The following is a 22,691-nucleotide window of genomic DNA, read 5'->3' as shown; positions in this document are numbered from 1 at the left end:
GCCTTGCAGTGGGCTGGCAGAGAGGCTCATGGGAGACGGGGCGACGGCTGGGGACAAGCGGGTGACTCTGGAGGGACTCGGCGTCCCAACGGGCAGAGCAGCGCCGGCGGCTGGGCGGAAGGACGGGTCAGTGGCGGGGTTCGGGCGGGAGGGACCGCGGCCTGCGGGGTGCTCGTGGAGGGGCCCGGACCGCGGCCTAGCTCCCGGGGGTGTGAGGGTGTGGCAGCCCCGCCGGGCAGGAACCTTCTGGCCGCCTCTGCTTCCAGAGCTGGGGGCCGGGCCGGAGCCGAGACGCCGCGAGCAGGCTCGGGTGACAGCAGCACAAGCGCAGGGGACCACCGTCCTGCCCGCGCAACCCAAATGCATGGCGACCACTTCCTCCAGGCGGGCGGCTGGATTTAGCAGGGCAGGGACTGTGCCAGACGAGGATTCCAAGTGGGGCGGGCAGGGCTTGAGGACTGAGGAGCGTGGTGAGAACGAGGGGCCAACGGCGTCGGGGTATGGGGGGGGCAGGGGCTGCAGAAGGTTCTGGGGGAGCCGGAGGGCTGTGGGGAGGGGGCGGGAGGCAGAGGGGCTTGGGGCACCGGATGTGGACTTGTGCAGCGGTTCCGTGACAAGAGCCACGCTGTGCCCGCGGAAGGGAAAGGCCGAGCGAGGTCGCGCTCCGTGCCTCGGTTTCCTCATCGGGAGGGGGCAGGAGTGTGGCACGGCAGCGTTGCCGGGGGCCCGATGGGACGCGCCCGCCCCGTCCTCAGAGGGCGGCCTGGCCGACAGCGGGCGCTGCACCAGGGCTTGCTGCCAGCGCCCTGGCCACCGCGGCCGAGCAGCCGGGACCAGGGCTGCGGGGCCCGTCTCTGCGGTGGGACCGTCCTCAGGGGCTAGCCAGAGGAGGCTGAGGGCCTGCGGGCCGTGCGGAGGGCGGAAGGAGGACGGAGGGCCTGGGTGTCCGGGCCGCGCCGGCCTCTCCTGCCGGGCCATCCCCCAGAGGGCAGTGCAGGATCACCTCTCGGCCACACGCAGCCTCCCCCGCCGGGAGCAGGACTCTGCGGACGGCCACCCTGCCTGCATCCCATTCTGCTCTGAACACTCCTCTCAAGCTTTCTTTCCCGGCTCCTGCCCCGAATTTAAAGCGGCCGCCCCTCGGGGCGTCTCTGGGGGGCCTGCGCCTCTCGGCACGCTGTCTCGCTGAACCTTCGCGGCTGCGCCGTCAACCGCCGGCTGTTCTCATCTTCGTTTTATGGGGCAAGAAACAGAAGCTCCGAGAGGTTTGGCAACTTGGCCAAGGCCAACGACTAGGGACGGAGGGGCCGCGGTTACGACCGGAGGACGAGCCCGGATCCCCCACTCAGCCGCAGGGGCCCCGGCCTCCCCGTCACACTCTGTAACCTTTTAACTTCTTTGCGTTGGTCTTTCGAGTCCCCTCCCCACCACCCACACCAGGGGGACAGGGACCCGGTCTGTCTGCAAAGGGCCTGGCACGTCCTGGGCAGACCACAGCTGGCCGTGGCTGGGACCCACCCCAGTGCCAGGGCGGGAGGAAAGGCGGGCCGAGGAGCGCAGCCCCACCGTGGGCCTGCTTGGGCCGTGCCCCCTTGCTCCCCCAAGCCCTGCCCTGCCCCTGGGTCATGGCTCATCCCCGCCACGTTCCCGATCTCAGCTGGGCCTGCGCCCTGTGCCCTGCGGCAGGCAGGCAGAGGAGTGTGCTCTGAACAGCAGAGAACCAGGCAGGGAGAGAGCAGGATGGGGACCCCTGGAAGAAGAGGAGGAGAGAAGTGGAGGTGCAGGAGGCAGGCGGGCCCACGGGCGGGCGGGAAGCCAGGGAAGGGAGCAGCCGGAAGGGCGGCGGGGCAGAGGCGCGGGGAGGAGCCGAGGGCCTGGGGGGGCTCCTGGGCGGGGCCATTATTTACGGGTGGTAATTGCTGGGGACACACTGCAGCTCAGGGCCTCAGAGCGAGCCCGACCTGAGCGGGGCTCTGGGAACAAAGGCTCCCCGTAAACATGTCCCGAGGTGTGGGACCTCTGGCGACTCAAGGACCTCACATCCAGACACCGCAGCTGTGAAACCCGAATTCCTGACCAGGCTGCTCAGTCGGCCGCGCGCGGTGACTTACCAGGCGTGAGTCACCAGCCGTACCTGGGAAAATGCCCGCGTCACCCCCACAGCAGCGCTATCGGCTGCCGCCATCGCTCGTAACCCGGCCCTGCGAAGCCAGAGAAGGTGCCGGCGGGGCCGGGCCGGGCGGCGGGGCCAGCGAAGGCCGCTTTCCCGGCGGGAGCCCCTGCCGTCCTGCCAAGCCACGGGGCCCGCGTGGCCCACCTCACGGCCCGGAGACGGGGCCCGCTGGGGCCACGGCCGCCCCTGCGGCTGATCCAGGCAGGGGCCCCGAGTCAGGCTGCCTGGGAGAGGCGGTGGTCTCGGGCGGCCAAGGGGGCCAGGAGGGTGTGTGTGTGGGGTGTCTTGGCCAGCCACGTGCCACCACCTGGGCCACCGAACGGTTACCCTTCACGAGCACCATCCTGTGCAGGCACGTTGCCTCCCCGCCCCCTCCACAAAGCGCGTGCCCTTCCGGCTGCTCCCCTCCCTGGCTTCCCACCCGCCCGTGGGCCCGCCTGCCTCCTGCACCTCCATTTCTCTCCTCCTCTTCTTCCAGGGGTCCCCATCCTGCTTTCTCCCTGCCTGGTTCTCTATCCCCACTCTACGGACGGTGACACTAAGCCTCAGAGAGTCTGTCACTGGCCCAGGGTCACTCGGCTAATACATGACAGCCGTGGGTCACCCCGGGCCCACCTGACTCCAAGTCCACGCTCTGTAGTGACCTGCTGCCTGTCACCTGACGTGACGATGCACAAGCCAGCGAGGGGCCCTGCCTCGTCTTAAGGGACGTGCTCCAGGGCCACACGGCCGCCCGCCCGCCCGGGCCGTGCACCGTGCAGCCCTCGCGGGCCCCGGGCCTCCGGCGGCGGGCGGCTCAGGCCGGCCCACCCACGAGCCGCGGCTCCCATGCTCTTCATCAGTAAGATATGTTTCTGGAATAAACCGCATCAGCATTTTTATTTTCAAGTTCAGACAAAGTTTTTCTCCTTCTCTCCCCAACCTTCCCTCCGCACGGGTGAGGCTAATCCTCTTGCCCTGACTCACGGCTCCGGGCCCAGCCGCACACGTGCGGAAAGGCGGCCCGGCGGCCCCAGCCCGGGGCGGACCGCGCTTCCTCCCCCGGCCCTACAGGTGCCGAAGCCCGCGACCCGGGGTGACCGCCACGGCGCACGTCTGAGTGACAGCGACTGCGCGGGGCCTGCCTCAGCCGAGTCCGCGGACACGGGCTGGCGCTGCCCCCCCACCCCGGGAACGTGCAGTCTCCCCTTCCTTCCCGACGGCCCCGGGGCGAGGCGGCGCTCGGGCCGCGGGGAGCTCACCAAAGCTTCATGTTGGGGGAAGAGCTGGAACAGTACAAAGCAGAGATTTATGGGGACAAGGGACGGGGCTGGGAAGGAGGGGGACGTGCAGGGAAACCCAGGTGTGAGCCGGCTCCTCGGGAAACCGAGAGCAGGGAAAAGCCTCCTTCGGGGGGTGGGGGGGGGGGGCTTACCAGGGCTGCGGAGTAAACACCAGAATCTCCTCTGTCCCCCGCCCCTCCGTGCCAAGAGTCCCTGCTCCTGGAACTGAACTTGACATCTAGTTTTGTCTTTATTAAAAGTGGGGGTGGGGGTGGGGGTGGAGGGGACAAATTCACCGCAGTAAATTTTTCGGGTGTATGTTTGGGAAGGTCTCCGAGAAGTGACAGTTAAGGAGAGTCCCAGCAGATGAGGCAGAATCAGCCAGGCCAGGCCAAGGTGAGACAGCTCCAGGCAGAGCTCCCAGCATGAGATTGGGGGGGGGGGGGGGCGGGAACCGAGGGACAAATCGGGCTCGGCTCCGGGTGCTTGTGAGTCTCAAGGGTCAGTTCCGCAGCGTGGGGCCCGTCCGGCCACTGCAGGATGCTCGACACCCTGGCCCCTGCCCGCGACCTGTCAGGCGCATCCTAAATGGTTGGGACGACTCATGCTCCCACACTCCCAATGCCCCCTGGTGGGCGTCGGGGGCACTGCCACCAGGGAACTGTCGGCAGGTGTGTGTGTGTGGGGGGGTGCGGGGCGGGGCGAGCTTGGCGCAGAGTGTAATAGACTCAGACCCCGACGGCGGAGTGTGAGGCATGGACTGAGGAGAGACAGTGCTAGGACCGAGAGGCACGCGGCCCCTGGATCAGGCCGCCTCGCGTGCCGCAGCGGGAGCAAGCCACTGAAGAGTTCTGGGCAGGGGAGCGAGGCCCGACTCCTGCTCCAGAAAGGCCACTGGCTGCCGGCGAGGTGCACTTCGGGGGCGTTAAGATCGAAGGTAGAGGCCTGGGATTGTGTTTGCGGAAAGGTTAATCACAAATCCAATTTCAGAGATGTAGTTGTTTGGATTTTCTATTTCTCGTTTTCATTTTCTCTTTTCCAGAAACAATTCATTTAAGTTTTCAGCTTTTTTGGCATGAAACTGTTCGCATCTCCCTTGAAGTCCCTTGCTTTCCTTTCAATGTCTGTAGGGTTCGTAGTGATGTCCCCTCCTCCACTGCTGGGACCGACAGCGTATCCCCCCCACCCCCCGCCCCGTGCAGGCTCACTGGAGATTTATCAACTTTACTGGCCTTTCTGAAGAACCGGCTTTTGGCTTCATTGATTTTCTCCACCTTCTGTGCACTGAGTCCTTTTTTTTCCGGCCTCGTTTCCTCCCTTCTATTTACTCTGCATTTCCCCCACTCCTCCCTTTCTGGCTTCTTACACTAAGAACTATGTCATTGGTTTCAAATCTCGTTTTCTAACAAAGCATTTTAAAGCTCCAAATTCTCCTTAAACGCTGTTTTAGCTGCATTTCAAGAGTTTTCAAATACTGTTCCCTTATTTGGTTAAACATAAATTTGTTTTATAATTTCTTCTTCAACCCACAGATTATTTAGGAGCATGCTTTTTAATGTCTAAATAGTCAGATAATTTCCAGGCATCTTTTTGTTATAGATTCTGGTATGGCCAGAATTGAATTCTGTTATGTGAAATCATACATATCCTGTGCAATTTCAGGCATAAAAATAATACATTAGGATAGAATACTGTGAAATGAAAATGCAGATTTTAGAGGAAACAGTGAGATTATTTACAAATATTAAAAGAAAGCAGGGTCATTTTAAAAATGGATTAGGGTAGGCACATTTTTCTGTATTTTGTTGAAATCATTTAAAAGTGATGGATTAGATCTACTTTAAAGCACCTTTACTATTTGCTGCAAATTATATGATTTGAAGACAACTAAGCTAAATAATGAAATTGGGGAGTCCCCCTTTTAAGATGGGTGAGACTTGAACCTGCTGACCGAAGAGGCTGCAGACACAGGGCAGGGGGCTGCCTGTGAGGTGCCTGTGGAAACGGGCCAGGCGGCACCCACCGCCCACGTGAGGGAGCAGCCGGGGCTGGGACGGGAGGGGGGGCGGGGGGGCGGGCAGCAGGTGCAGACGTGCAAAGTGTGAAGGTGCGAGAAACGGAGGCCGTTTCTGTCCGCAGGCCCCGGCGAGGGAGGTGAGGGGAGGCGGGGAGAATCAGGGTCCACGGCTGCGTGGAGTCCGGGGTGCCGATGAGATGAGGTACAGGAAGTCCTCACTTGACGTCATCGGCAGGGGACCAAACCCAGCATCGCCACGGCCTCACCGCTATGAACGGGAGTTACGTTCCGAAGCGTCCCCTCATTGTAACGAGAACGTCGAACGGAACGACGTCGTTCGGGACGCTGCCGTGTGACGCCCGGGTCGCTGCGGGCACTCGGCGCAGCGGCACCTGCATCTGGTGATTCGATACGCGCAGCAGACCGGGAGTGGCATGGAGCCACCGTGCCACTGGTCCCAGCCCTGAGCGCAGCTGTATGACAGGCACGTCAGGTGTTCCCTGGAAGGGTTAGCGTCACCTGCCACCCCAGCGCCTGTTTGGAGCAGGTGGTCTTGACACGGCAAACGATCAACAGCAGAGCCCAGGGATTAGAAGCGACAGATCGCGGTGCACCCAAGTCCTTGGAGGACTTTGCGGAGGCGCGTGTCCCGGTGGGGCCCGCAGGGAAGTGCAGGGCTGGGAACGGCGAGGAAGGGCCCCCCGCATACTGTGGGGAGGATGGGGCGCCGCTGGCTCCAACTAGGGCTGTACCCCGCCCCCCAGGAGCTGCGGCAGAACAGCTGCCATTGGCCAAGCATCTCCCGAGACTGAGCCCCTCACACAAACCACGGGATTTAATCCTCACCCCAATTCCTGCTTGACAGGTGAGGCAAACAGAGCTCCCGGAGCTGGGACCATGACCCTGGTTTGCATCCTTCCACTCAGCTGGGCCGCGCCTGGCTGGGCCGCCACACGAGTGAGACTCCTCAGCTGGGGGCTCCCCACCCTCTCCCCTCCAGCCCGAGCGACCCTGCAAGTTTGTTTGTGATGTTTGCTTATAACGTGCTAAGGCCTCTGGGTCTGCGCCTGTGCACCACGGGGCTTCGTTTCCTTTCTTCTAATAAACGTTTCCGGTGTCGACATCAAGGTCACGCTGGCTTCTCTGAGTGCGTTGTGAGGGGCCCCTGTTATCTGGAAGAAAGTGTGATTAGCAGCAATTCTTCTTAAAATGTTGGTAGAATTTGTTGATGAACTGAGCCTGGAGGTTTCTCTGCGGAAGTTTTAAAGATTAAGTATTTAAACTATTGTAAGATATTTTACTTTGTATTTTGCTTTTAAAAAGAATTTGCCCATGTCATCTAACAGTAAGAGTTTAAGTTTATTAGCATAAAATAGTCACAGTATTCTTTTACGGAGTTTTTAATGTCCAGATGATCTGTAGTGATAATTTTGGGGTGCCCTTTTTTCTTCACCGACCTCATCACAGCTTTATCAATTGAATACATTTTTCAAACAAAAAACAGAAAACAAAAAACTTTTTGATCTTTTAAAAAATTATTATCGTGGTCATTTCTTGTTAATGTTCTGCTTTCATATTTTTCCTTTTTAAATGTTTTCTTCGATTGTGGGTCTCCTTCTTCAATTGTAAGTTCTTTTTATAATCACCTAGGATGGTTAAGTCATCTCTCTTCTGCCTTTTCTCACATATGCAGTTAAGGCAGTAAATCTCCATCTAAGAATACCTTTAACCGCAGCCCACACACTTGGATACGTAGTATCTTTAAATTAACATTGTTAAAAATGTTTTCTAATTTCCATTCCTTCATTTTGTCCCTTAGGTAGCTGATATATTGTTGAATTTCTAAAACTGGGGCGGGGTGGGGTGGGGTGGTGGTTCTATTTATCGTTTGGGTGTTGATCCGTAGCCTAACTGTTGCAGGGTCAGGACACACTACGCATGAGCTTGACCCTTAGAGACGTGCTGAGCGGTGTCTGATGGCGAAGCGTAAAGGCCGATCCGGTAAGTGGTTCCGTGCACACGATCGCTGGGCGCAGGGTTCTTCGTGTCCAGCTGCGCTGATCGACCCTGGGATGTCCTCACTGATTACTTCGTGTTGTCTGCTCATGTTCTCTCTCGCTGAGAGGCCCGACGCCGCACGCGGACCACACGCCGACCACGCCCTGTGCAGCGGTGGCTGAGGCGCTGAGGGAGGGCGGGCAGCTGACTGGTCCCTGGGCACGAGCCCTGCCCTTTGCCTCTCGTGATCACTGCGCAGCCACGGAAGGAAAGAGCATCAGCGTCTAAACTCAGAGACTTTCCGCTCGCAGCTGCCTCCCTGCGGACATTTCACCCCTCGGGTTCAAGTTTTGATTTTCGGACATTACTCCCCAAAATGAACACACGCATTCTCTTTCTTCTTTGGCTCTAGGAACGGACGTCCAACCTTTTCACTGCATTCTCCGTCTTCTGTAACTGCCATCACTTGGCTTCTCAGTGGTTCATTTTGGATTTTCAACTGGCTTCTTCTCTCTTCCATCGCCGATTCCTTTTCTTTGTGTCTAAACTCGACTACCGGTTTCTTGATTTTGGTTATGTTTTCATTGGTCCCGTCATGGTCCGTCCGGTCTTTCGCGGACGTGTTCGTCAGTTTTCGACCCTGGCTCCTGTCCCTTGGCACGAGCTGGACGGGCTGTTCTACACTCCTGGCAAGTCTGCCCCCGGAGCCCCTCCACGCCCGTTTCCACCAGCTCTGGTTTCCCTTGGATTTTCCTGTCTTGTTATTTCATCACCTCATCTTATTTCTGAGTACTAGAGCACCCACACGGAAAGTCAGACGAATAACCTGAGCCCTGGGATGCCGCGGTCTGGTGTCGGGTGCCAGGGACGGCATCTCTGGGACGCCTGGTGGCCGCACGCCAGGGCCGCTGAGGTTCAGCCTCTGGGAGGAGCGATTTCTGGTTCGCTGTTGCTCTTCTGACGCAGCCCCTTTGGGGTCTCAGCGTAAAGAAACAGAGGTTGGCCAGGCGGTCCCGCCGCCTCTGCCCTCCGCTCGAGGCGGCGACAGGCACCACTCGGTGGCTCTCACTCTGCTCCTTCCTTTGAAACGAAAACAGCTCCAGAGGAGAAGGCGCCGGAACGCCCCGCGTCCTCACCGGTGCCCCCAGATCCGGGTCCCGTGGGCCTCCGCTGCATCCCGCCGGCGCCCCGACGCCTTGCCACGGCAGCTTTACACGCGCCGACCTGCGTGGCCGAGTCTCCGGTGACGCTGGGTGGGAACTGCGTCGACTGTCGCTGGGGCTAGACGTGCCCTCTCCCCCAACAGACGCGATTCCCTTGAGCCCCGAATCTTCTCTTCCTTCCTTGAGCCCCGCCCACAGTGGGCACCGAAACACAGAGAGCGCCTGATGCACCAAGATACCCACCGCGGCACTTGTGGGGACGAGAAGCGATACGGATGTCCAGCAACGACACGAGAACGGTTAAGTCCAGCGCAGAACGTCATGACGGCGCGTCCACGGACTCTCCCCCAAGGAGGGGCGCTCACGCCCGGGGACACCGCTCGCCGGAACGCCGCGTGCGGGCTCGGACGCAGGCCCGGGCGGGGGCCCTCCTCGCCCACGCGCCCTCCGAGACAGGCCCCCTCACTTGCACGGCTTCAGGCACCGGCGGCACGTGAGGCCGCCGACTCCGAGCGTGGGTCTCCAGCGCCGACCTGCCTTCGGGGCGCTGGTCCCGTGCACCCAATTACTTTCGATCGCTTCCGCGTGGATGTCTCAACGGCCTCTCAAACCTACCTGCCCAAAACAGAGTTCTCGAGTCTCTCCATCCCAAACAAAACACACATCGGAATCATTCTCAGCATCAAACTCGTCCAGCTCGGCGAATGAGCGCCCGCCCGCCCGGCCGTTCCCCAAAACCTTAGGAGGAGCTTCCCGCTCGCTCGCCTCCATCTCGACGGCGGACCCGTCGCGAACTGTGTGGATTCCACCTCCGCAGCGCCTGTCGGAGCCGTGTCCCCGCAGAGCCCCTGCGCCACCACGCCCGTCCACGCCACCGTCGACGGCCCCGCCGACCCCTCCCCTGCTCCCGTTCCTTCTCCTCCCCGATCCATTTTCCACACAGCGGCGACGTGCTCGGGGGAAGACACGAAGCAGCTTTTCTCACGCCTCCGCCTGGTACGACTCAGACCTTCCCACGCCACTCAAGAAAAGCCCGCGGTCCCCTACGGCCCCGGAGCCCCTGCACGACGTGGCTCCCGGTCCCCCGGGACCCGGCCTCATGCCCGCCCCGCCCCCGTCAGCAGGCCCTGACCCCGCGGCCACCTGCCTGGCCTATGACCAAGCGACCCCCGCTGCTCCTGGGGCGCCCCCGTCTGGACTGCTCGCCTCCCGCCCCCGGGCCCGGGCAGCTGTCTCCGTGGCGTTCGCTACAACACACGACGCCCGTTTACCTACTCGTGTGCTTGTTAACCTTCTGCCACTCCCGTCCCAACCTAAGCCCCGAGACCACGGGCTGTGTCCGTCTCGCCCCCCGCCACGTCCCAGCGCCTGCCAGTGGGGCAGCGTGCCCGAGGCCACGCAGCTGGCGCGGGGCGAGGCCGAGAGGCGATGGCGGACCCTGCCACGGCGGGGCCCGCGGGGCGCCCCGGCCGCTGTCCGGCCGCAGTCACGCTGCACGCCTCCGGGGACGCGGCCATGTCGTCTCCCTTTACTCGGGTCCTTCCAATCAACGACAGCATCGATCGCTGAGCACCCTCTGCAACTCGACTTCCTCATCTGCAGAACGGGACTGGAACAGAACACACTGTGTAGCTGCTACGAGAGTTAAACGATTGACACTTCCCAAGTGCTCAGGACGTCGCCTGGTTCTCTGCAAGCACTCCGCGAGCACCTGCTGACAGACACTCAGCGAGCACCTTCCGTGCGCCCGGCTCCGCGGTGACAGAAGATGAGATGCAGTTTCCACGCACTGCCGTCGGGTAAACTGACGGTTTTCAGTGCTTAAAACTGCGTGCTGGAGCGACTGAGGGAGACCGCACCAGCCACCGCCCCCCGCGCCACGCACGGTCCTGAGGACCTCGACACCGCGTCTTCTTAGCCTCGCCCCTCCTACGGGCTGGCGGCATCAGGGCCCCATGTTGGTGGGGAGCAAACGCGGTCACGGAGATGCCCCGCGTCAGCCGGGTGCAGGAGGGGCCTGGGCCGCGCACTCTGCACAGCGGGGAAAGGTCACGTCCACGCTATAAAACATCACATGAGCTCGTGTTTAACCAACAGAAGCACGATGCAGGTCTGTGTGGAAGCGAAGAATGCACATCACATTGTTTAAACAGAAAGAAACATTGAACTTAATGTTTCTAATTTAAGGTTTTAATTTAAACAAGAATAAAGAATCATTGAAACTTGCAAAAAGTCATTTTCACGGACATAACTGACTGGTTGTCATGAGATCTGATGAATGAGTTAACTCTGTAACCACCACGCTTAAAGAAAAGCTTATCTTTAAAATTCATGTATATTATAGATGGTAATCAAATTCATACCGTAAAATATCACTTACATGAGTTTTGACCTAAAAAAATCTCAATAATGATTAAAAATATGTAGGGAAGAAAAACACAGATTTTTATCATATAAATGCAAGGGAGAAAAATCTGAATTTTGAAAACAAGGTTTTCGAATTGATTTTCCATATATAGGCCACTGTAGCTAACGTTATCAGAACCTTGGACAGCACTAAGAGGACCTTTTTCCCTCCGAAGGACCAGTTTTGTATTAGAGCTTGAATGTTAAGGTTCTTTCTCAACTTCTCTGCCTTTTAAGAGTCTTAATTTTACTGACTCTCACGTAAAAATCGATTCCTTTACGTGTATGCGTCGAGCTCACCAATACAGAATATGTATTTTTTTCCAAAGTCTTCCTTCTGTGAACGCTGGTGTTTTTTGTTCCCAACATCATTGTTTATTCATTGGAGGAGAGATTAAAGGACAGTAAAAAAGCATTAAAATAACATTAAAATCATAGCTGTTGTTATAGTGCAGCCTACCAATGCCTTCAACACAGTGATGGATGTAAGATATACATGTGTAAAAAATTAAATTTTGATTTAAAATTTGCTAATTGGTAGCCCAAACGACCACAGTCATTTCTCTATCTCCCATTTTGCAAAACAGACACCTCTAGCAGTCTGCAAAGTCCTATGGCTAGATTCAGAAGTTACAAACATGCATGTCCATATTGGCTTCCCAAAAACCCCACATCCGTGAGACGTACTAACGTGGGTATACGTGTGTACACACACACGTGTATATATGTTATGGACAAATTCTAAGAGTATATTACTAAAACTGTGACAATAAATAATTTTGAAATATTAGCATCCAGGCTGAGGTATTAAAAAACCATTCTGCAAACACTTGGACTCAGTGTCCAGCACAAAGCCTCTCCCTGCTATCTTTTAAAAGGAAGCTGGCTAAAAAACTGCATTGCTTTGTCAGTTGGCTCTTGAAAGCGATGGTACGGTCACAAAACTTGCTGTGACCGTTGTCTCTATGCGTTTTGTACGGCTGGCCTGCCCTTGCCCCCCTTGCCCCCTCCTTCTAGATGACTGAGTGTGGTGGCGAGTTAATCCCCTGCAGCGTGTAAAACAAGGGTCCCGGGCGCTCCTCTCCGCTGGCGGAGGACAGGGAGGCTGTTGTGCTCGAGAATTAATCTGTCCACGGGCATCAAAAGCAGCCACAATGCCGCCATCAGCATGTTTTCAGTACGCAAGCCCCACACTTCCTCCTCAGAAAACACATAACCATTACCCCATTCTGCATTCCCACAAGGCTCCCTTTTATTTATTTGTGTTTGTTATTGTATGGCTCATACTGACATGTTTGTGTGATTCCACTGGTGTGCACACATCCATTGAGAGAAGAAAAAACAGAAGTGTCTGTTGCAGACTTGTTAAAAGGAAAAAGGGACTCCCACTGTTTCTTCCCTCCGGCCAGGCTTCTGTGTAGAGAACAGGGCTTTAACTCTTTGTGTCCCAGAAGAGAATGACTTCTTTGTGCACTGTAAGTTCTGCAAAGACTTCTTTACCGGTAGAATTGTCATAAGTGAGAGAAAAAACGTTATTTGTAGGTTACCACAATCCTAGAAGGTGACATTTCTTCACAGTTATATAGAGTGCGTTAGACAGCCTGGGGAAGATCTTTTATTCTTAACACGCTTAAGCTGTTTCTACAAAGTGATTTAAGTATGGCCATGAAGCAGCTTAGAAGCATGTTACTTTGGGACAATCAGTATTTCTGGAAAATTTCTGGTTGGCTTTTTGTTGTTTTTATTTTGGAAGGTTCCACATGAATCGTGCGATCTCTAGGGATTTTAATTTAGTACATGGCTGTTCAAGAAGATAATATGTTTTAACCGTCCACAACATGACCACCCAAGAGAGGTTTTTGATGGTATGATCTGGGTGTTTATAAAGATTTTGCTGCTCACGTAATCCAGTTCTACCTCTAATGTGAATATCTATCTATCTATCTATCTATCTATCTATCTATCTATCTATCTATCAATGACAGACAGACAGACATAGGTCGAACTCCTGCTCCCTCAAGTTCCTTTTGCAAGTCCAGCGAAGCCGTGGCCGAAGCTCGGTGCGCCTTTTCGAGACGGCTGCCGTGTACACCGAGGAAGACACGGAGCTGCCAGTCACGCAGCGGCCGCACACAGAGCCGACGGAGACCGCGGCCTCCCCCCTTTTCGGAGGCATCGGCTTTTGAACAGCGTGGGTCCGGGGAAGTCTGCTGCTAGGGTGGCCTGGCGCGGGAAGTGTTAACCGCCCGCAGTCCCCTCTCAGTCCCGCTAAATTCCAAAGGGACAGGGCTGGTGACAACAGGGCCCAGCCCCTAAAAGGAAGAGAGGGAGAGGACTCTATTCTTCAGCATCTCTCGAATTAATTAACTGGAAATGAGTCTTGTCAATGTTTTGGAAAGGCAGAAGGGGTGAAAAGAGATCGCCAGAATTAATCACAGTGAGAAACTACTTCGAAGTGGCCGCCAGCCAGAGTTCAGAAAACCCAGCGAGAAGAGGAAGATAAAAGGAATGAGGCCGATTCGCCATCTGAAGGAACAAATGGAACCCCAGAAAACGGCGGAGTCTCTGCCAAGGAAGGGACGGGCGCGCCACAAGACGAGTTTATTATCTGCTGCCACAGCGCGTACAGTAAGTGACTTAAATGCACACTGTATCCACGGGGACAAAGCTCATCAGACGGCTACATTTTAAAGCAAAGAAACAACAGAATATTCATGTACTTTCACTTTTAAACTTACACACATTTAACTCTATTACCAAAAAGATTCACGAGTTACTAAACTTGTACTTAATGAATCTTCAAACACTTGCAATTTTACTGCCGAAAATGAAAAATCCATGAAACAGGGCCCCAAAATTCAGGTATTTATACGGAGCGTTGATTCACTAAAAAAAAAAAAAAAAGAAAGAAAAATAAAATTGGAGATATAGCACATTTACAAGAATCATCACAGAAAAAAAATAGAGAATTTTCATCAGTGATCAGAAGTAACTGAGAGAAATCTGACAAACCCGCCCAATGTGATACGAGTTTTCTGTTCTTTTCACTGCAGTCGGTATGAGCTATTTGAAAATCTAATTCCTGTCAGAAACTTCTGGACCACCTAACAATTTTGATATGTTTCTTCTATTTCTCCCCTAGAATGAGTTGGATATTTTAACTCTTTTAAGAAAATGGCAGCATAAAGCCTGAGAGAAAATTCTTGGCAATTCGATGCGGGGCCTTCCTTGCCATTTTGGAAGGCAAAATGCTCCCATCTGTGATTGTGGGAAGGAACCTCGTCACGGCCAAGGCACTGGAAAAGCGGGCAGCGCCCTGGGCAGACCGAGGGCGCGGCTCGCCCCGCACACCTACCGGCGGAGGGGCGTCGCGAACGGACTTCAGAACCAGCCGGCCGCCCCTCTTCTCGACCTCGAAGCCCATTTTCTTCAGGAGGGACGCGTCGACCAGCCCCTGCTCCTCCATGCTGGCAATCAGATCCTGGTTTTGGCTGTTGTCTTCCGTCAGGTTCCGGATGGCGTACACCACCCACTGGGTCATAACTGGAGGCAGAGTCAAGGAACGCACCGACACCACCCCACCCCCCGCCCCGCCGCTGCCAGAGGGCGGACCGCTCGGCGCCGCGAGGCCGGGCTCGCTCGGCAGGTCTGTCCTGCGGAGGTGCCGTGACCACGCATCCGAAGCAGGAAACCCTTACCGTGACCTAGGACACGCGTGTGTGCGTGTCCAGCGCCTGCGCACGGAGGCGCTCCGTCCGGGTGAAGGAATGCGCGAGGGCGCGGAGGCTGGGAGCGGCCCCGCGTGGAGTTCGCGGTGCCGGCGAGCGTGCACGGCACACACGCACACGCACTTGCGCTGCTGAGCCACTAGGGCGAGAACACGCGCATCGGAGACTCGGTCACAGAGACGCCGGGTTAGCACAGGACACGAAAATTATCTCGTGTAAAAAACGCCTAGGTACGAACTGTGTCTGTGAGTCGCCATGGAATTTCCCTGCTGCCTTATTCTAAAGATGACGCTGCAAACCTTGAAGGACCTGCTGGGTGCAGTCTGCGCCCTTGGGCTCCCCAGAGCGCACCTCGCCCTCACGGCCCCGCTGGGCCCCGGCCCTGATGCTAAATGCTCCGCGCAGCGACCTTCACAGCACATGGAAGACAACTCACGCGGAGGAGAACGTCGGCGCCGTTCACGGAGGCCTCTGATCTAGTTACCGGGGGCTGTGGGCGCCCCGGGAAGGCACTAAGCTGGTGCTCTACGGGGTTCTGGGACAGACCACACGAACCGGGTCCTGGCACCCCCGCTGGTCCAGAGGCAGCGGCAAAGCACCTAAGGAGGAAGCAATACTTTCTCCGATGACGAGAGGCGTCCCTGCCCCATCGGGGGGAAGGTGGCGGGAAAAACATCCGCCCTGTCCCGGTTATCAGGCGTTTCCCACGCGGGCACCCGATGCCAGAACTGGGGCATCTGGTCCCCAGAAGGCATCAGGCCCTCTAGCCGAGGAGTCGACGCCTCGGACCCGCCGCCCGCACACCTCCAGTTCCGTCGACAGGACGCAGGGCGCTGCAGAGAAAGGCTGCGGCGCGCATACAGCCTGCGGCGCTTTCTCGCAGTGCTTGGGAAAGAAAGTGGATCAGTTTTCCTAGTTCAACGACCGCAAAGGAAGACAGTGAAAGACGAGCCCGTTAGACAAGGGCAACGCGGAAAACGCGAGTGACTTCACGTGCGGGGGGCGGGGGGGTGTTCCCTGCAGGTCTAGAGGCCGCTGCTCCCTCCATCTTGGCCCCTCCGGGGCGCTCAAGCTGGTCCCCACCCTGACGAGGCCTTGCTGGCTCCCGGAGGCGGGCGGGGGCTTCACCTGATAGCAGCCCTGACCCGACCCAGCCCTGGTTGCCGCTCCTGCCTGCTCCAGGACGGGGCCGTGGGCCGTCACAAGGAGGACCAGCGGACACTTGCGTGACCCGCTGGTATTCGGGGAGTGACACCAGAGCCACCGGTGGGTGAGTGACCAACCCTCTCCGGACGGCACGGAGGTGGCACCGCCGGTGCCCAGCTGAGGCGGACTCTGTGTAACGAGCCACCCCCTCGGGGGGGCTCTCATTCCGCCACCTGCCTGTCACCCTTTTGTGACTAAGCTCCGGTCCTCTATGAGGCTCTGCTTCTCATTTGATCTTCTCCGTCTTCTACGACCACTAAGCCCCACCCTGTGCCAGTACAGAGAATAAAAATGACCCCGGGTGACAAGGCTCCCACTGTGTCAGTGAATCTCTCAACAAAGCAGCGCTTGCTGTAACTGATTTTTCACCCAGGACGACATCGCCCTCCATCGCCTCATTTTCTGTAGGAAAAGAGAGGTAGTGAGCACGAGGACTGGGCGCGGGAGCAAACGTTTGAGGGACACGTGCGGGTGAGGACATGCTCACAAGGCCGGAAGGTTCCGGCCGGCGCGTAGCTCTCGACTGCGGGGCGGAAGCAAAGCCCTTCGTCCCGCGGCTCCCGGTTCCTCACTCAGCACGGCCGGACGCAGGAAACCGGGGCCGCGCCCCGGTGGGAGCTCCCGGCAGCCGCAGGGCCGTGCGGCTCTCAAACCCGAGAAGCCGACGCCAGCCTCTGGAGGATGGGACTGTCGCCCAGAGCTCCAGACCACCGCGCGACAGAGCACGGCCCGCCCAGCTCTCTCGCCAGGCGCCTTCGCAACGCTGGGTGGCGCCTGTCTCGCCACCTGTGGGTCCCTGACCCGGGAGGGGTGGCGCTTCACCCCCGTCTGCCCCTTCCTGTCTCAGACTCGGCTAAGTGCCACCGCCCCCTGGAGGCCTTCCCTCACTGTCCCGGCTGTCCCCGATGCCAGCTTAAATTAGGCACGCCTGTGTGTTTACGAAGCCTCCTCTCTCAGCCTCTGTCGCCTTCGGGCCGCTGCTCAAGGGCCCGGGGGCTACTCGGGGGGGCGGGGGCCTCGCCTGATCACCCTTGCGCCCCCAGCACCCAGCCCCACTCCTGGCACGAAGCGGTTATCGGTCTGTGCATTGACGCGACCTAAGCTTTGGTTCGGCTCACACTGCTGTCTGGCCCTGCCACCCCGTGAACTCCCGACGAGCAAGTCTGATTCGCCTCTGTCCTCCGAGCCGAGCGCCGTGCTGGGAAATGCTGGCTGGACGTCGGGACGAGGGGACGCGATCACCCCGTCACCGCGGGTGGGGCCGTGGCGGCACGGCAGCGACCCACACGGCCTGGCCTTTTCCTCCTGTTCTCGGTGTGGTTTCCTGACTCAGGGCTTTACGGGGTTGACAGATCAGATGAAAGTAAACCAATATAAACGCAGCCCAGGCAAGGAAGCTGAACTGTGTAAATAAAAGGTCCGCGACAACACAGCCCCAGAGAAGGCCCACGTGGAGGGATGAAGGGCGGATCTTAATCACGTCCATCTGGGGCGGCGGCTACCGCGTCCCGTGTTTTAAGCGTCTTGCCCTCGCAGGGTTTGGTAGCTCGTTTCTGCAGACACACACGACCCCCGTGCGACACACAGGAGGGAACGAGGTCCACGAAGACCCCCCGACGACGAGCCCCGCGTGCGCCCAGCGAGGGCACCAAGGGCGCTGCTCACCGCGGGGCCAGCACGACTTCAGACACGAAACCTCAGGGCCGGGGCTTCACGAGGAGCGGGCGCCCTCGCGGGAGCGCTACAGCCCAGGGCAGAAGCGGCGCCTGTCCTTCCAAATGGCCTTTCCGAGGACAAAGAGATGTGCCAGCAGGGGGAGCGGGGGGAGTGGGGAGACGTGCGGGCACAGGGCCCGACCGGAGCCCACTCCTTTTCAGCACCTCCAAAGTCAGAAACAGCAGATGAGCGACCGCAAAACCCCAACACTTTCCACTGGAGCGTGTAGCCCACGTCGTTACGGGACGAGGGACACCCACCGACCTCCTCCCTGAGGAGGCTGCCGGCGAGCGAGAGCACTGCGCGCTGCGACGCACTCTGCCTGGCGGACGCGGCTCCACCGGGCCCCAAGCCCGGGCCCCAGCACTTGGGGCCTGCGCTGTCCGTCTACAAACTCAACGCCACTCGCAAGGCCTCTCACTTCCTGCTGCTTCGGGGAGGACACTTTACCACGACTGCCTAGGGGCGCGACGTCTTCATAATTTAAAAAGCGCTTTGCTATTCCGTCCCTAAAATGAGCTGAAGAGAGACCCCGAGGCGCACACGGCCCTCCTGCACAGGCGGCTCATGAATATGCACAGCCCGCCTCGCCGATGCGCTGAGGAAGGCCGGGAGCCTGGAGTGTCCCGAGGGAGATGAAAGCGAGTCCAGTTAATATTCACATGGCCCTCTTGTTCCCTCTCAAAAAAGAGACAGAAAGAAAGAAAGAGTGGGGGAGAAAATTAAACATCTTCTCAAGTCCCTAATCCTTCCACCACTGAGAGCTTTCGTGCCCGCTTGGCTTTAGAAAGCGCTAACGTTTCCATGGCTACCACAAACAGGAGGCCTGGGTTGTCTTCACGAAACCGCCTCGAAAGAAGCCTGCGAGCAGCACTGGAGTGAGGCCGCGGCAGGGCCAGCCGGCCCGGGGTCATGGGCCGCAGATGGCACCTGGCGGCCGGGGCCTGGACGGCACGTGAGGAGCCGCCCGCGGACCCCGAGCGCTTGCACGGTGGGACCCGGGGGCCGAGCGTCCGCGCACGCGACCTGACGCGATGTGAGCAGAGCTGAGCCGGGGGCTGACAACGGCACGCACGGAAGAAGTCGCGACCAGGACGTTACTGACCCGCGGCGCCGTGTGCCAAACTCGCTTTTATGGTCAGGCGGATTACAACACTAAGATCGGAACTGTCTGACGAGAAAGGTTCCATCTGACCACGAAAGGCGGCCTTCTTCGGCTCCCAGAATCATGGTAAAGGCCCGCAGGTGACCAGGACTCGGCCCTCGCGATGACAGGGACTTTGTTCTGGTCCCTGTGTGCTATGTGTGTGTGCAGAAGACTGCTAAGAACGGGCTGGCGAATGGGGGCCCGTCTTTTTGCATGGCCGCAAGTTAAACAGTTTTTCTATTTTTAAACGGAAAAAATCAAAAGAAAAACACTAATTGGTGACGTATAAAAATTATTTGAAACTCAAATGTCAGCATCCAATAATAAATAAAGTTTTATCGGCACAGAGCCGTGTTAACGCGCTGACGCCTCGTCTGTGGCTGTTTGAGCTGCAGCAGCTGAGCTGGGGCTTGGGACAGAGACGGCGCGGGTGCCAACGCCAACTCTGTACTAGATTTCAACCTTGAGGTTTGTCGGTCTCTGGTCTAGAACAGGGAAGGCACCGACAAACGCCTGCTGATTAGACAAATGAGCTTTTAAAAGTACTGTCACTGAAAAGCTTAATATTATTTAAATTAAAACGATTTAAATGTTATGAGATTTTACTGACTTTTCAGGATATGTACACACACTGTGAATGTTTTATGTATCTACGGCTGTCTAGTGTATCTGTTTAATATGTAACATGTACACAAAACATTCACGTGTTATCTATAACAGCTGCGTTTGCTTTTTTGCTTCTAAGGCAGATTTTGATTTTCAGACAAGCAGCCCATTTATGGCAAGGGGTTGAGGTTCCGCAAAACCGTGGGAGCATCCGCCACGGCACGTGAGGACGCTTTGCGGCTTCCACAGCTAAACTGACACCTCCCCAGACAATGGCAGGACCGCGCGGCCTCTCACAGTGCGAAGTAGTCAGTGTTTAAACTGTCCTTATAACGCTTTACATGGCTAAAAATCAAAATTCCTCCAGATGTGCCAGTTTCTACCAGCCGAAGAGGAAAAAGCACGGGGCGGGGCGTGGCTAGGACGACTCCCCTTCCTGCTGTCCCCGGGGGGACCCTGTTCTCAGACCCTGTTCTCGGACCCTGTTCTCGGACCCTGTTCTCGGACCCCGTCGGCAGGAGCCCTGACCAACCCGAGGGGAAGGAAAGGCGCTTCCTCCACTGCTGCCCAGGGTCTCCTGCTGGGGAGGGGAGACCTGGCCACGCCACAGGGGGCCACAGGGGATCTCAGAGTGGAGAAGGATCCAGAGCCGGATCTCACCGGGCGGAGGCGAGGGGAGGGGGGGGGAGGGCGGGCGGGGGTGGGCCGAGCCCCCGCTGGCCACGCCTCCCGCCTAAGCTGGGAACGGAGGCATCCCTCCCCCCCCCCCCCCCCCGCGTCGCCTGCCGTCCTCACACCCAGCCAGGGCTCCCTCTTCCTTCTCCAAATCACTGGCATCTCCTTCCCCCGCCCCCCGAGTATCTGTGTTCAAATACGAGGGCGCATCTGTGGTTCAAATGTTTCGGCGATGTGCTGATGTGTATCTTTTAGGTTTTGTAGTCTATCTACAGCATTTATAAATAAATATTTGTACTCTCTAATTTACCAATTAACAGCTAATTGCTAATACTGAGAGTGGAAAAAAAAATAGAGTGGTAAAAAAAAACTAACAGAAGAGGATGAGGGAACAAATGACTGCCAGATTTGTGAATTACAGGTCACGATCTGAAAACATAAACACTTGCGTTTCTTACGTGCTACAAGGAGCAGAGTCGCAGTCTTGACTGAGGGAGAGAGTCACCCCGGAAACCCCGTTCCTTTGAAAGCAGAGCCCGCTTGTCTGGCCCCGAAATCCCCAGGGACCCGGACATCACAGGAAGTGGTACGCAGGGCCCGCGAAACACGGCCGGACCCTGACAGAACCACGTGGCACCGAGGCCTGTGCGTGACCCCAGGCAGCACCTCCCTGCGGCCCCGAAACACAGGCCACAGTCTGGGCGCACACAGACTCCTTTCCCTACAGCGACCCTTCACAGGGACAGGACGCTCGGCACCACGGGCCTCCCCTCCCCGTCACCGGGCCCCGCTGCCTCGGCCTCGGCACACAGGAGGGACCCCGAACCCCGTCCTCCATCTGGACCCTGCCAGGCTAGGAGCGCGGCGTCCTTTCCAAGGCCCAGACGCAAAGCACACGGCGGGACAGGCCGCTGCTGTCGCCTGCACTGACCAGCAAGCCCGTCGGCTGGGCCGTGAAGTAACCGACGGAAGAGGACGTCCCCGCTCCCTGCCCGGCCTGCAGGTGGCCTCACGTCCGCGGGGTCTGCTGCTGAAGGACCCGGCAGCACTGAACTAATTTGGTGCGCCGCGTGTTCTGGAACCGTTTTGCTGACCACTTAAAAGCACAGCGCGGCAGGAAGCAGCCACGGCCTGGCATCGGTCACAGGGCAGGTTTCAGGATCAGAGACAGCAATACCACTTCTAACTGGAACCACACGAAAGGGTTTCGGGGCCACGAAGCGGCTCCGTTTGCCCCGGGGCGGCACGCCCACGGCACTGCTGAGGCCCGGGGCCTGGCGCAGAGCAGCAGCTCGGCGCCCCCAGGGCCCGCCAGGCGGGTGTGGCCCCCCCCCCCCCCCCCGGCCACCCGCCCTCTCTCGTGTCACCTCTCTGTCTCGTCGCTACGTAATTCTGACTCCCGCTCCAGGGCTCTCGGCTGCGGGCTGCGTGAGTGCCCCCTGGGGCCTGGTTCTGTCTGTTTGACTGGGGGGGGGCAGCACCCCCGACTCCCCCGTCGGCTCTGGGCTGCGAGTGCGGCGTTGCTTAGTAAACGCACGCAGACCCCGGAGCCACGCTGCATCGGCCTTCACGCTGCAGGCAGAACTGTCAGGGCCGGGCGCTCCGGACACGATGGACGCTTCCAAAGACAACGGCGCTGCCCAGCGCCTCGTCCACACCCGGGGTCGAGGAGGGGGTGACGTGACCTGGGACCGCGGGGTGCTGACAGAGGCCCGTGGAAGCGGAGCAGAGACGCCGGGAGGCTGGAGGCCCCTCCTGCCAGCGGGGAGGGCGGCACGCGGCACTCCTGGGGCAAAGGAGTCACGGGACGGGCCGGCTGGATGGACGTCTAGTCACAGAGCACAGGCCGCCTGCGATGCAAGCAATGCTTTGCAAGATGCATTTAACAGTCTCTCACAGAGGCCACGGCTGTCATTTCACCTGCATGAAACAGTGACAGTAATGATTCAATAAGACGACCGCGGCGGCTCTGACAGCCCCGGGACCCACGGTATGGCGGCTGTTCCGGGCCCTCGCAGAAGGCACTCGATCCTCACAAGCACGCTACGCGGTAGGCACTATTATCCTCGTCCTGCTGATGAGAATACTAGGACACGGGAGCCTAGTGACCCGTCCAGGGTCACAAACCTGGAGCGGCGAAGCCAGCATGTGGACCCGGGCTCCAGCAACGCTCTCGAAAGCCCTCGGCCACACCGGCCCAAGCCCTCATGGAGGACCACAGTGACGAGAAGGGGCCTCTGTAGGAGGGCCGCGCTCTTCCTGCTGAGTCTGATGCCCAAAGATCAATGACAGACACAGGTTTCATGATACCTGCAATAAGGTCCCTTTCTCTTCCAAGAAATGCCAACGCATAAAGGGAGCCTGCAGGCACCAGTCGGAGTGACCAGCTCTGCCAATGCATGTGGAAACAGCTCATCAACAGCTCAGAGTGAAATGAACACTCGAGGAAGAGAAGAAAGTAACCCCACTTCAGTGACAGAGGGGGAGCCTTGGTCTCCCGCCACCGGCTCTCCAGAGGAACACAGCAGCCAGGTCCACGCAGGCCCGAGACACGAGCCTGGAGCGAGGCTGCGGTGTGGAGCCTCGGCGGGGTC

At 58.2% G+C, this 22,691-nt stretch overlaps 1 protein-coding gene across 1 annotated transcript in view; it reads right to left on the bottom strand.

The window, feature by feature from the left end:
- Positions 1-13,588: 13,588 nt before the first annotated feature.
- ATXN10 (ataxin 10) overlaps positions 13,589-22,691 on the bottom strand; it is a 125,723-nt gene continuing 116,620 nt past the window's right edge. The window contains exons 11-12 of the mRNA XM_016135705.2: positions 14,375-14,562; positions 13,589-13,905 (exon numbers count right to left, since the gene is read on the bottom strand). Coding sequence (XP_015991191.1) covers positions 13,903-13,905; positions 14,375-14,562 — 191 coding nt within the window. The 3' untranslated portion in view covers positions 13,589-13,902. The remainder of the gene's footprint in view (positions 13,906-14,374; positions 14,563-22,691) is intronic.

This window comes from Rousettus aegyptiacus, unplaced genomic scaffold (genome assembly GCF_014176215.1).
Source record: "Rousettus aegyptiacus isolate mRouAeg1 unplaced genomic scaffold, mRouAeg1.p scaffold_m13_p_2, whole genome shotgun sequence".
Lineage (NCBI taxonomy): Eukaryota > Metazoa > Chordata > Mammalia > Chiroptera > Pteropodidae > Rousettus > Rousettus aegyptiacus.
This window is presented reverse-complemented; position numbering and strand designations above follow the sequence as displayed.